General features: G+C 34.1%; 1 protein-coding gene across 2 annotated transcripts; it reads left to right on the plus strand.

The window, feature by feature from the left end:
- Positions 1–7,517: 7,517 nt before the first annotated feature.
- On the plus strand, positions 7,518–11,093 carry LOC121251093 (rac-like GTP-binding protein ARAC7). Of its 2 annotated transcripts, XM_041150411.1 has the most exons (9): positions 7,518–7,633; positions 7,839–7,985; positions 8,274–8,361; positions 8,472–8,581; positions 9,214–9,277; positions 9,377–9,441; positions 9,537–9,602; positions 9,710–9,816; positions 10,777–11,093. In XM_041150411.1, the coding sequence occupies exons 2-9, from the start codon at positions 7,887–7,889 to the stop codon at positions 10,814–10,816; spliced, it is 639 nt and encodes a 212-aa protein (XP_041006345.1). In that variant the 5' UTR covers positions 7,518–7,633; positions 7,839–7,886; the 3' UTR covers positions 10,817–11,093. The 2 variants fall into 2 exon arrangements, with proteins under 2 accessions (XP_041006345.1, XP_041006344.1); XM_041150410.1 differs by lacking the exon at positions 7,518–7,633 and having other exon boundaries at positions 7,645–7,985.
- Positions 11,094–13,042: the final 1,949 nt, after the last annotated feature.

Raw genomic sequence — 13,042 nt, forward strand, 5'->3', positions numbered from 1 at the left:
ACATATTTACATCTCGAATGTGCTCCTGCAGTAGCAATATCGAGTGCGAATGTTCACTAAGTATTTTGAACTAATATTTTGTTTACTAGTGGTTGAACAAAACAACGAGTTGTTAATAAAAAATCATTAGTCTCATCCAACCAGTTCTACTTCATTCCCTGAAGTGAATGAAATCTCATTTCATCAAAAGAATCTGTGGTCGCAGGCGTGATAGAAAAAAAAAATTATCGAGATCAATGAGAGCGTACTCAAAATTTCTAAAAAAAAAATGCTCCATACCACTAGAAGTGGAATCACACCACGACGAAGTAAGATGAAAATAAAGACTTGCAGAATAAGTCTGTAAAAGAATATGAAAATAAATGTCACAGGCGTGGTATGAAAAGGAATTGGTCATGTACCTGTCGTACGTCCAAACATTTGGTGGACCTCTATCAAGCATCTATGAAGAAAAAAAGAAAAATGGGTCGAATTGAATTTTGCCGACCACAAGGATCTAGAAGATCATCTAACTTATTTTGATAATCCAAATATGATGGTTCTAACTCATCTCGATATTCTTGGTTTCTTTATAGATCCAAACAGAGATAATAATATTTTAATTAGTGATGCATATGACCATAACAATTAATTTCTTTATTATAATTACATTATATTTGAGTCGTTATCTTTTAATACATCTTGTTAGACTTTCTTTTGCATTAATAAAGTTTTATACATATTTTTGCTTATAAGTAGACATGAATTCTATTGATGCATTGACCAATTAGAACTGTATCTGAGCCGTTGGTCCAATAAGACTTGAATAACAGGCCTCCACTTAAGTCTTGACACCTCAACAAATACAATAAACTCACAGTAGACTCGTGCGCATGGGATAGAAAGGCGACTTCAGCTCAGCGTGTTTCTGCTTCCAGACTTTAGACTTCGCGACCGTGTGCTTCCAGAACGCCGATTTCGCCTCCACATCCAGAGACAACTGCCACCAGTGTCCTCCTTGGCCGATTTTTCCCGATTTCAGCCCACGAGTTCGTCGCCCACTATGCAAGTGCAGTTCTACCGCCACTCCACTGCCACTGGTCCGTCATCCACCATCGCAGAGTCACCAACTAACGGTTGTTCATGGTTGAGTCCAGGGACTTTGGTGTTGCTCACGTATTTCTACTCTTTTACATTATATGCTTTGGTTGTTCATGGCTAACCAGGTGTTTGACAAAATGTTTGAAAGACACAATTGTAGCCAACGGTGATAATCATGTTTAAGATTTCTTTTCATCTTTTCAAGTCCTGATCTTGCTTGATGACTAATGAATACATGGTTCTATTTCTAGACTAGCATTGCTGAAATATTGTCATGTTTCTATGTAAAACCGAAATATGATGAGAACTGGAAGTAGTTTGTAGTACCAAACTATCATTGCTTAAGTAATAGTCGAAAATTGAAAGAAATAACAATATTTTTGCAAAGAAGTTCACTAGAAGTGCATAGGCCCCTAAAGAATATTTTTTATACAAGAATTAATATTACAGCCACAATTTGCCAAGAAAGCAGGAGACCTACAAAAACACACCAAAATCATAATCCAGGAGAACTAGGTTAGGGTAAGGCATACTAGAGAAAAAAATAATCTAGGAGTCGCGGCATCAAGGGGCGTCGACGAAGGTTGGAGATAGATCGAGTCACGGCATCGAGGGATGTTGAGGAGTCGAGACTGTGTCGCAAGAGGGGCGTGCAACTTGTCTGGGAGAGGGCGTGCGACAGAGGTGAGAAAGTGGTCGAGGCAAACAAGAGGGAGGAGGATTTGCGAGATGGGAAGGGATAGAAAGGTGAAGTGGGAAACTGGAAGGGAGGAAAGCCAAAAGGAGGAGGGTTTGCGTAATGGAAAGGGATTTCAGGAAAGTAGGGGAGGAAAAACATAGCAGACCAAATATGATGCAGGGCATCACACAATTCATCCAGGAGAATGCTACGTGTCACAACCTTATTGGTGGGTGTTATTTGCTTAAAACCAACCCGACCAGTCTATAGGTTATCTCTTGATCAATTCTAAGATGATTGGTGAAGATATGTGTCTGGCAGACAGTTGTACAATGTACACAATTCTTAAGGATAAGAAATATTTTCAATATTTGACATTATATAGAGCCAACATCAATACAATATCTGGGCCATCGAACTTAATTGAAGGCTCCGAAATAGTAAACATCATGTTGCCAAAAGGAATACAATTTTGTATTGACGATGTTTTGTATTCCTCAAAATCTAGAAGAAATTTATTGAGTTTTAAAGACATTACTCGTAGTGGTTATCATATTGAAACCACCAATAAAGGCAATGATAAATATCTTTACATTACAATAATAAATTTGAATCAGAAGCTCATATTAGAAAAACAGCTAGCTTTCTCTTCTGGGATATATTATATAACATTGAAAACAATTAAATCACATATTGTAATGCATAAGAAATGCTTTTATCTACAAATTTTTATGATTTGACATGATTATCTTGGTCATCTGGGATCAATCATGACGTGTCGAATAATTAAAAATTCATATGGACATCCCTTAAAGAACCAGAAGATTCTTTTGCCAAATGATTATCTATGTGTAGCATGTTTCAAAAGAAAGCTAATTTTCAGATCATCCCCTTCCAATGTAATTTTTGAATCTCCATAATTTTTACAAAGAATCCATGGATATATATATATATATATATATATATATGTGAACCTATACATCTACCATGTTGGCCATTTAGATATTTTATAGTTTTAATAGATGCATTAACTAGATGGTCACATTTTTGTCTACTTTCTATTTGATTATGAGCTCAATTTCCTGATTATTCAATTCAGTCTATTCGATTGGATAATGCAGAAGAATTTACATCTAAAAGTTTTGATGATTATTGCATATCAGTTGTGATTAATGTTGAACATCATGTTGCTCATACACATACTCAGAATGGTTTAACTGAGTCATTTATTAAACGTCTACAATTAATTGCTTAACCATTACTTCTGAAAATAAAACTACATGTCTCTGCTTGGAGACATACAATTTTGCATGCTGCATTAATGGTTCGAATAAGCAGTGTTTTAAATACCATACTGTACCGGCCGGTACGGCCGATATTTGCCGTACAGGCCAATGGTCCGATACAGGCAATACATATATTTCGGCTTGTATCGGCCTATATTTCAGCTCGAACCAGCCGATATTTCGACCTTCAATTTGTTCTTCTTTTTTTTTTCATTTTTTCAAACTACAAGCTCATTTTTTTACCCCCAATTCAGAATAGGCTATTTATAATTTTTATATATATGTATTTATATATAATTTATTCATATATAGACTATTATTTTATAATATAATTTATATATATTGATATATATAATTTATTCATATATCGACTATTCCGAAACAGTACACGAAAAAGTACCGGTACCGAAATATTTCGTTCTAATGCCTTGACCGGTACAGTATTCAAAACATTGCGAATAAGACCAACTACCTATAATAAATATTCTCCATTGCAACTTGCATTTGGCCAACCACCAAATATTTTTCATCTTTGTTCTTTTGATTGTGTTATGTATGTTCCAATTGCACCTCCTCAACGCACTAAGATGAGTCATCAACGTAGACTTGAAATTTATATTGGCTTTGGTTCTCCCTCCATTATTAGATATCTCGAGCCTTTAATTGAGATGTTTTTAAGGCTTTTTTTAAAGATTGTCATTTTAATGAAATATTCTTCCCACTATTAAGGGGAGGAAAGTTGCCAAAAGTACAAAAGCAAATAACATGGAACACTTTGACCTTATCTCATCTTGAATCTCATACAAATTAATGTGAACTGGAAGTTCAAAAGATCATTTATTTGCAAACTATTGCAAATAAATTACCGGATGCCTTTACTAACAACAAGAAAATGGTGAAGTCTCACATTCCAGCTACTAATACTCCAGCAAATATTGATATCCCAGTAGGATAGTCAAATAATGTAACAGTTAATGAGTCTAAAACACGCCTAAAGCATGGAAGACTTATTGATGCAAATGATAAGACTCATCGGAAGAGAAAAACACAAATAAAAGAAATCAGTACTCTTGAATAAGCCGTACCCACAAAACAGGCAACAAGAGCTATAGATCTCTCCAAACTTTCTACACAAAATTCTCCCAAAATAGAATCACTTGAAGTGGAATCTCCTGAATAGGAAAAGGTACTTGAAAATAACGAAATCTCGATACATTATATAAGTACGAGAGATTATTTGATAGAAATAAAATTATTGTCGGTAACATATTTTCATTTAAAGTTACTGTTGATATCACTAGAAGTGATGGTGAAAATGATCAAAAAACTATCGATGAATGTTGATGTATAAATGATTGGCCAAAATGGGAAGAAGCAATTCATGTAGAATTGATGTCGCTAGCAAAACATGAAATATTTGGACCTGTAGTCCAAACATCTAAAGATGTGATGTCTATTGGATATAAATGGGTATTTGTACATAAACGTAATGAGAAAAATGAAATTGTGAGATACAAAACACAACTTGTTGCATAAGGTTTCTCGTAGAAATCCGGTATTGATTATGAAAAACCGTACTCTCTATAGTTAATGCAATTATATTCAAATTTTTTGGATAAGTGTTTAATAGATGTTGTTACAACATATTTTTATAGATTACTAGATAATGATATTTATATAAAAATTTCTAAAAGATATAAAATGCCTGAAGCATGTAATTCAAAGTCTCGAAGTATTTATTCTATGAAGCTACAAAGATCTTTATATGGATTAAAGCAATCAGGACGTATGTGGTACAATCGTCTAAGTGAATGTTTAATAAAAGAAGGATTTGAGAATAATCCAATTTGCCCATGTGTTTTTATAAAAAAGTCAAATTTCGGATTTGCTATTATTACGGTATATATAGATGATTTAAATCTTGTTGAGACTTTAGAAGAGCTGATAAAAGCTGCAAATTATTTAAAAATTGAGTTTGAAATGAAAGATCTTGGAAAAATAAAATTTTATCTTGGTCTATAAATTGATCATTTTTCAAATGGAGTTCTTGTCCATCAGTCAACATATATAGAAAAAGCCTTAAAGCACTTTTATATGGACAAAGCTCCTCATTTGAGTACTCCAATAGTTATACGATCACTTAATGTGAAAAGAGACCCATTTCACTCTTGATAAGATGATGAAGAAATTCTTGGTCTTGAAGTTAAGTGCAATGGATGCGTTGATGTATCTTGTAAATTGCACAGGACTAAGTATTGTATTTTCAGTTAATTTACTAGCAAGATATAATTATGCACAAACTCGAAGGCACTAGAATGAGGTCAAACATATTCTACATTACCTTCATAGAACGGTTGACATAAGATTGTTTTATCAAAAAGGATCAAATCATCAATTAGTTGGTTATATAGACTTGGGTTACCTTTTTGATCCACATAGAGGAAGATCACATACAAGGTACATGTTCACTTATGGAGGTATAACTATTTCATAGAGATCTGCCAAAAAAAATTAGTTGTTGCTTCTTCCAATTACTCAGAGATTATTGCAATTCATGAAACAAGTAGGGAGTGTATTTGGTTGAGACAGTAATTCAACACATTCAAGATAAGTATGGTTTATCCACAATCAGAGATAACCCAACAATAATATATGAAGATAATGTTGTTTGTATCACACAAATCAAAAGAGACTATATTAAAGGTGATAGAACTGAACATATTTCACCAAAATTCTTTTATACATTTGAGCTCTAGAAGAGCGGTGATATTGATGTCAAGTAAATACAATCATGTGACAATTTGGTGGATCTATTTACTAAAGCATTACCAACTGCAATATTTAAAAAGCTGGTACACGGCATTGGAATGCGTCAACTAAAAAAATCTTTCATTGTAAACTATTGAAGCTCAACATACTTTTGAGAGGGAGAAAATAATCATACGAATTGTACTCTTTTTCCTTCGCTAAGATTTTTTCCTATTGGATTTTCCTTTGTAAGGTTTTAACGATGTAATCCTAAAGCATTCCAAGGTACACAAGAATATTGTACTATTTTTCCTTCGCCGTTGGTTTTTTTTTCTCATCGGGTTTTTTATTGGAAATGTTTTAACGAGACATGTTCTTTGTATAAATCATTTCTCTTATACAAGGTGGTATTCTTTACTATCATTGAATTTGTTATTACAAAAATTTAATCTAATGAATGATGAATAATATGACATCAACAAATTACAACGGAGTGAGACGAGAGCCTTTGTAGTAAAGTCTATGTGTGAACTCTTTTGAGTACCTATAAAAAAAATATGAGAATTTCGGAAAAGAAATTTGAGGTGTATTTTGTTTATTGTTAATGAGAGTGATGGGTTTAATTAAAATAATTTGAAAAATAAAAATGATCAAGACTGCATTTCTTGTGTCTAAAAAAGTAGTAAAGTCTATTTAAAATATAAAGAGAAATGATATTTATAATCATAGTGTGCAAGCGTCGTATAGTCGCTTTGAAAAAAGTAAATAAATATGGGACTTACATGAAAAAAATTATTTTTTTAATAATGAACCCCACTCTTTTTCAAAACGACTGTACGGTATTTGCACATTCTACGACTATACGTAGTATTACTAAAATATAAAAGGGTTCTGTGAAAATGTTTTTGAGGTCCACTACTAACTAGATTATTATTTCTTTTAGAAATGAAAAGGTAATTTAAGGCAAAAGCATGATAAGGTTAAAAAACTGAAGGAAAATGAAATTCATTTTATTAGAAACATACTCTTCACCTTTACAACAACAAATAAGATTATTCATGTATACTTAGGCCTCATCTAGATGTTGAGATGAGATGATAAATCTATAAATAGTAATGAAATAGTTTGAGTTAACATATTTTATTAAATTTTTAAAAAAAAAAAGAGAAAAAAATGAAAAAAATATTATTAAAATATATTTTTTAATTTAATTTTTATTTTGAAATTTAAAAAAGGTGATTATTTTTTGTGTTTTATTTAGAAATTTGAAAAAATTATAATGATTAGATAATAATTATATAAAAAAATTGAAAATTGAAAATTAAGAAAAATTTATATTTAAATAATATTTTAAAAAAACTTAACATGCGATAAATGAGTTGAGAACGAAATATAAAGGAGGAGTACTAGAAATTCTCAAAATGTTTACAAAATGAACTACATAGGAATAATTGCGCTCTTAAAGGTCTGTTTAGATACAGAAACAATTTCATCTTATCTCATTAATATAATTTTTTAAAATTTTTATATAAAATATAATAAATAATTTCATTTTTTTAAATCTCAAAATAATAATAATATTAAAAACTAATATTTTATTTAATTTTTAATTTTCATCTAAAACTCTCACATCTCATTAAACTGTCAAAGACTCCAAACGGGCCTAAATCACATAAAGCGACAAGCTTTGCAACCTTGGCCATAAGTGCCCGTTTGAAACAGGGGCCCATATCCTCTGCATTCAAAAAGTTTTTTCTCCACTCCCGTTGGATTTGAAATCTATCGAGGGGGATGGAAAAGTACACTGAAACCCCTTGACTACAATGAATAACACTTCTCTGTATCTCCGTCTCTCTCACTTTACTCGCATTTGTTTATGTTTTAATCTTTTCTTGAAAAGCAGAAGAGGCTCCTTTATTTATATATCATATCATCTTCACACGTCCAGACACTGTTCTCTTCCTTCTTCGTCTCGTTTTGTTAGAACTTTTTCTTGAAGCTTCTTGTTTTTACTTTAACTTTAAAGATTCTATCATATATAGCAGTGCTGTAGCTCAAGAGCTACTGTACAAGTTGTGGAGTTTGAGTGGAAGATGAGTGCTTCAAAGTTCATTAAATGTGTCACAGTTGGAGATGGAGCTGTTGGGAAGACCTGTATGCTCATTTGTTACACCAGCAACAAGTTCCCCACTGTAAGTCTTTCAGTACCAATCTGACTAAAAACCCTTCCGTTTCTTGTTTTGTTCCATTTATGGCCATTTCATGAGGTTTCTGCTCGTGGGCCTTTCCCTCCTCAACCGGTCCTTAATAAAAGTGAGTTAAACAAAGCATAAATGTATGGAAAAATTCACTTCTCTTTTAAGCTTGGTATATGTTTTTGTACAGTAAAAAATCTAGTTTGAATTGGGCGTGCTATTTTGAGCACTGCGCCAGGGATCTATCTCCACGTCTCTCTCAATCTATGTGTTGCCTTTTGACAGGATTATATACCCACAGTGTTTGACAATTTCAGTGCCAATGTGGCCGTGGATGGGAACATCGTCAACCTGGGACTATGGGATACTGCAGGTATTAGTTTGCCCAATAGACAAGCTTCATCTACAATTGCTCGCTTTACAGTTTGATGTTGTGATTTTAATCGGTGACATATTCTTGATTCTTTGCCCTCTGGTTTGAAGGCCAGGAAGATTATAGCAGGTTAAGGCCACTGAGTTATAGAGGTGCCGACATATTTGTCTTAGCTTTCTCATTAATCAGTAGGGCAAGCTATGAAAATGTTCTTAAGAAGGTACTGACTTGAATGCGGTTCCCTTTGTCACTTTATCCTGTTTTTACTTTCTCTTTTTCCCTTTTCCTTTATTGTTGCAATTTTAGATCACGTTTGGAAAAAGTAGGCCATTTAATGCTTTTGATTAAAGCCACGAAGTTGTTTTTTCCCCCTTCATTTGACATAGATACTATAGAAGCACCCATTTCGACCCATAAAAGGCCTTATAGGAGGAGTGGGGTAACTCTTTATAAAGCCCAAGATGAGTTCGTTCCTAAGCCGTGTATGAATTCTCAACACGCCCTCTTACGTGTGAGCTAGTATTTTCGGTACCATCATCGTGGGTAGGTCATAGGAGCTCATCATCGGTTATAGGTTAACCTGCTCTGATACCATATATAAACACCTATTTTTCCCCATAAAAGGCCTTATAGGAAGAGTGGGGTAACTCCTTATAAAACCCAAGATGAGTTCGTTCCTAAACCGTATGAGACTTCTCAACAGATACTTGTACTCTTTAAATTTGATCTCCATGATCTTTCAAGGAAGTCATCATTGGTTTATTGTTTCTGAGTATGGTGCTTTTGCTTCTAATGTTTATAGATTCAGTATACCAGTAACTGAAGTTATCCATTCGTTGTTTTTTCCCTCAGTGGATGCCTGAACTTCGAAGATTTGCACCCAATGTTCCAGTTGTTCTTGTTGGAACAAAGTTAGGTAGGCATCTTCACATTTTTGTATCGAGCATACTTTGGTATCATTGTATAGAGATGTTATGAATAACATTGAGCTTATCATTATTTTTATATATTATAGATCTTCGTGAGGATGGTAGGTTTTTAGCTGATCATATGGGATCTAATGTCATTACCTCGGTTCAGGTCAGCATTGTTTATCTTTTTAAAATTAAAATCGTAGATACTCAGAAAATTTTATCTATGTTGCATAAGATTAGCTAATTCGGCAAAATATACAGGGAGAGGAACTGAGGAAACAAATTGGTGCAGCAGCTTATATAGAGTGCAGCTCTAAGACTCAACAGGTAGGTTGTCAGTCCATTTCCAGTGCTTTCTGAATAGTTCTCTTGTGGAATATTTTGATTTGCCAAGACTACTAGACAATGACAAGGACTTCCATCTAATTATTTAGAATGTCAAAGCTGTATTTGATACTGCAATTAAGGTTGTTCTTCAACCACCAAGGAGGAAGGAGATGGCAAGGAAGAAAAGGCACAGAAGGTCTGGCTGCACAATTGCGTAAGTACATTTTTCCCTTGTTCTATTGTATTTCTTTCTTACCTCAGAAAGAGAGAAGTGGTAGGTTAGCATTTTCTGATAGTAGGTTCTTCAGTTGTTTAGGAGATGACACTAAATTTTTACTTGAGAGGTGTCCTAATTGGTGTCTACAACCTAATGGTTTTTGTATAGAGAATGATGTGAGGATGTCAGGTACATTTGAATGCTCAAATAGCTCTGCTCAGATAAGGGAAAAAAATTCAAATGACTGCAATTCATGGTTAAAGTACCACTCCTTTTTCGCCCTCTACCAATGCCTTGTAGGCAGATGGGACTAAAACTTATTGTGAGAAAGCTGAAGTCCGTGAGTGTTAAAGAAAGGCCTAATAAGAATAAGAAATCAGTAGGGAGAATTTGTACCAAGTATTACACTACATGTTTTTATCATAAATTATATGCTTGTATATTTCCCCAAGGGGAACCAGGCAAAGAATTTGATCGCATATCTCAATTGTGGCAAATCAGGAAAAGGATTGTTCAAAATCCTAGTAATAATGTCATGAAAACAATTAGCTTATGGTCCCTTATTTTGGGTAGTAGGACTTTGATATGGTTGTTCTTTCAAACCAGGAAGTCTCAGGCTCCGGCTTATTAAATACAGTTACATGCTATGTGATTATGATCAATTTATGGGATGGTTTTATGGACAAAAAATCTTCTCTTTCTCTGCTCCCATTAAACTAATCATGAAGGTTATATGCTTCTTTAAGAAGCAAGACCATGTGATGTGTTTACATGTGGAACCTCTCCATTATAATCGATCTTGCAAAAGTAAAAGGTATTTTATATCATAATTATGGATTTGCTACATGGCCTCAATGAATCACCCCCCTATACAGATTCAAATTCTCTCTCGAGCCTATCACTAGGATGTGCTGGACTACTTTGTATCATTAAATTTGCATATTTCTTTAACTTCAGGACTATTGTCTGTGGAGGCTGTGCTGCTAGGACATATTGAAACAGCAGCGGAATGATAACCACTTTCAACATGCACTTATGGTGAAGATGCTTTTTTATGCTGATTGCTCAGCCGATCTCTAAATTGGCTAATGTGTGTACTTTAGTTTCAGAGACATAGTTTGAGCTAAAGAAATATTTAACTTCACTTCAGAAGTTGGCTAGAATAGAAGTGGGTTGGAATTGTTGATTCTCTCATGTATTGTTACTAGGCAAATTTTGTTCAGTCTGGTTGTTGCTAAAGTGAGTGCTGCTTGGTATGTATTAATACCATAAAACTGTTCTCCACCTTTCCTTTAAGCTGAAAGAAAAATCTCTGTCCACCTTTCCTGGAAGTTTACCAATTGTCTTCAAGGATGAACAGTGAGCTCCAGCTAGATCAAGAAATTTACAAGGGCATTTACAAAAAAATTAAAAAACAAAAATGTAGGGAGTGACAGCTCAGAAGAGGGGTGACTCTCTAATGCATCATCCCCCTTTCCATCTTTCCTTGTTTTTTTTCACTTGTTTTCTCCCAATATTCTTCCTTTCTCTCAAGGACTTGGGCAGATTTTAAACATTCTGCCCGCCATGCTTCCTACCAGTAGAATTGTCGTCCTTTACTCTACTATTGCCAATCATCTGCTGCCCCAAACCATTGGCTCATGGTTGTGTCTGCCATAAGCCACTGAAGTAATGGTTTTTGGACCTCCTTTTATCTAACTTTTTAAAACTAATTGTCCCTAATCAGTGGCAGAACCAAGATTTTAACTAAAACAAAACATAGCTAAAATTAAATTGATGGCACTAGTAAATTTTTCCTCTAGAGATCATGTTTATATTAAGAAAACATTGCATAATCGCTTTATAAGTAATACTATAAAAAAACATATGTATGATAATGAAGTTTACACGATTTGGTACAAGGTTTTGTAGGTCTTGACACCATTGGCAGTGTTCTTTTTTTTGGTAGGGATGTTTTAATGAGTTGGTGAATGAATTGCTAGGGTGTGTTTGAATGTTGGAAACTGTTAGTCTTCGACTCATCTTCCTGCCTTTGTTATTTTCCTTTATTACTCTTTCTTTCCTCCTTTTTTCCGAAAGTTAAAACCTATGATCTAAGGTCGTTTGCCCACCCACAACCACCATGTTCCTTTTCTATAGTTGACTGTCTATCGATCCATGACTCTCCACTCCACTGTTGGATCAACATTTCATCATGCAAATGTGGACCATGCGCCGCCATTATAGTGGTGCTTAAGACCCACAATTTTTGAAAGTAAGTAAGAGTAACGTTAGCTATAGGTCTCAAATAGATAAGTTTCACGCAGTCTCTTTGTAAAAGGTGAGTTCCACTAAAAAATTAGATGTAGATGCCCACTAGACTGTTTTGCTTAAAGCATCCACTTTTTTGTAAAAGGGACTGCGTAGGATTTCTCTATTTGAAACTTATACAAATTATTTTTTTTTATTTTGGAGGGGATTCTCCAAAATAGTTGAAGTTCAGTATATCATTATCAGTATCACAACCTTTTGATGAAATTGCACCAAAATCCACTTTTTATGGCTGTCCTTTCCTCGGCTTGGCAAAGGAAGATGCAATTCTATTTATTCTAAATGGCATGTCATTATACTGTGGCAGAAATTCGAAGCCCAAGCACCTAGCTTTCTCTATTGTGACTTAATTCAATGCATTCTCATAATTCCCAAGAGAGAACTTGATGCAAAATCATTCAAAAAAGTAAAGAATTCCTCCCTTGAATAACGCATCAAAAGCAGTACATGACCACCCTCTTCAATTTTTATTTATTTATTTATAAGCAATTCCAAGTGGTTTTTAATAGAAATTTCAACACTATCTCAGTCTTACATAGATCAATTTTCATACCCTACTTTTATCGACAAGATATATAGTCAAAAGAAACAACCAACCGCATGAGAAATGAGACAATTGGATGAAACATAATGACAAGTAAACATCATTGCACTCTTTTTCTACCTCCAGAGTCAATTTAATGATGCTGTTCCCATCACTGATATATGCATATATGCCATCCATCTCCTGCTTATGCTTACTGGTTTCTGTGGCTTCTTTCCACTGTCGAGCTCATGTCCACTGGAGTACCATGTGTATTGTTTACATGCATTAATTGCTCTTTTGCTCTGTTTTTGTTGCAAAATAATTAATGTCTTAAGTGGCTTCAGTGCACTGTGCCATGTGCAAGTATAATCTGCAAATGACCCACCC

The sequence above is a fragment of the Juglans microcarpa x Juglans regia genome, chromosome 2D, assembly GCF_004785595.1.
Source record: "Juglans microcarpa x Juglans regia isolate MS1-56 chromosome 2D, Jm3101_v1.0, whole genome shotgun sequence".
Taxonomy (NCBI): Eukaryota; Viridiplantae; Streptophyta; class Magnoliopsida; order Fagales; family Juglandaceae; genus Juglans; species Juglans microcarpa x Juglans regia.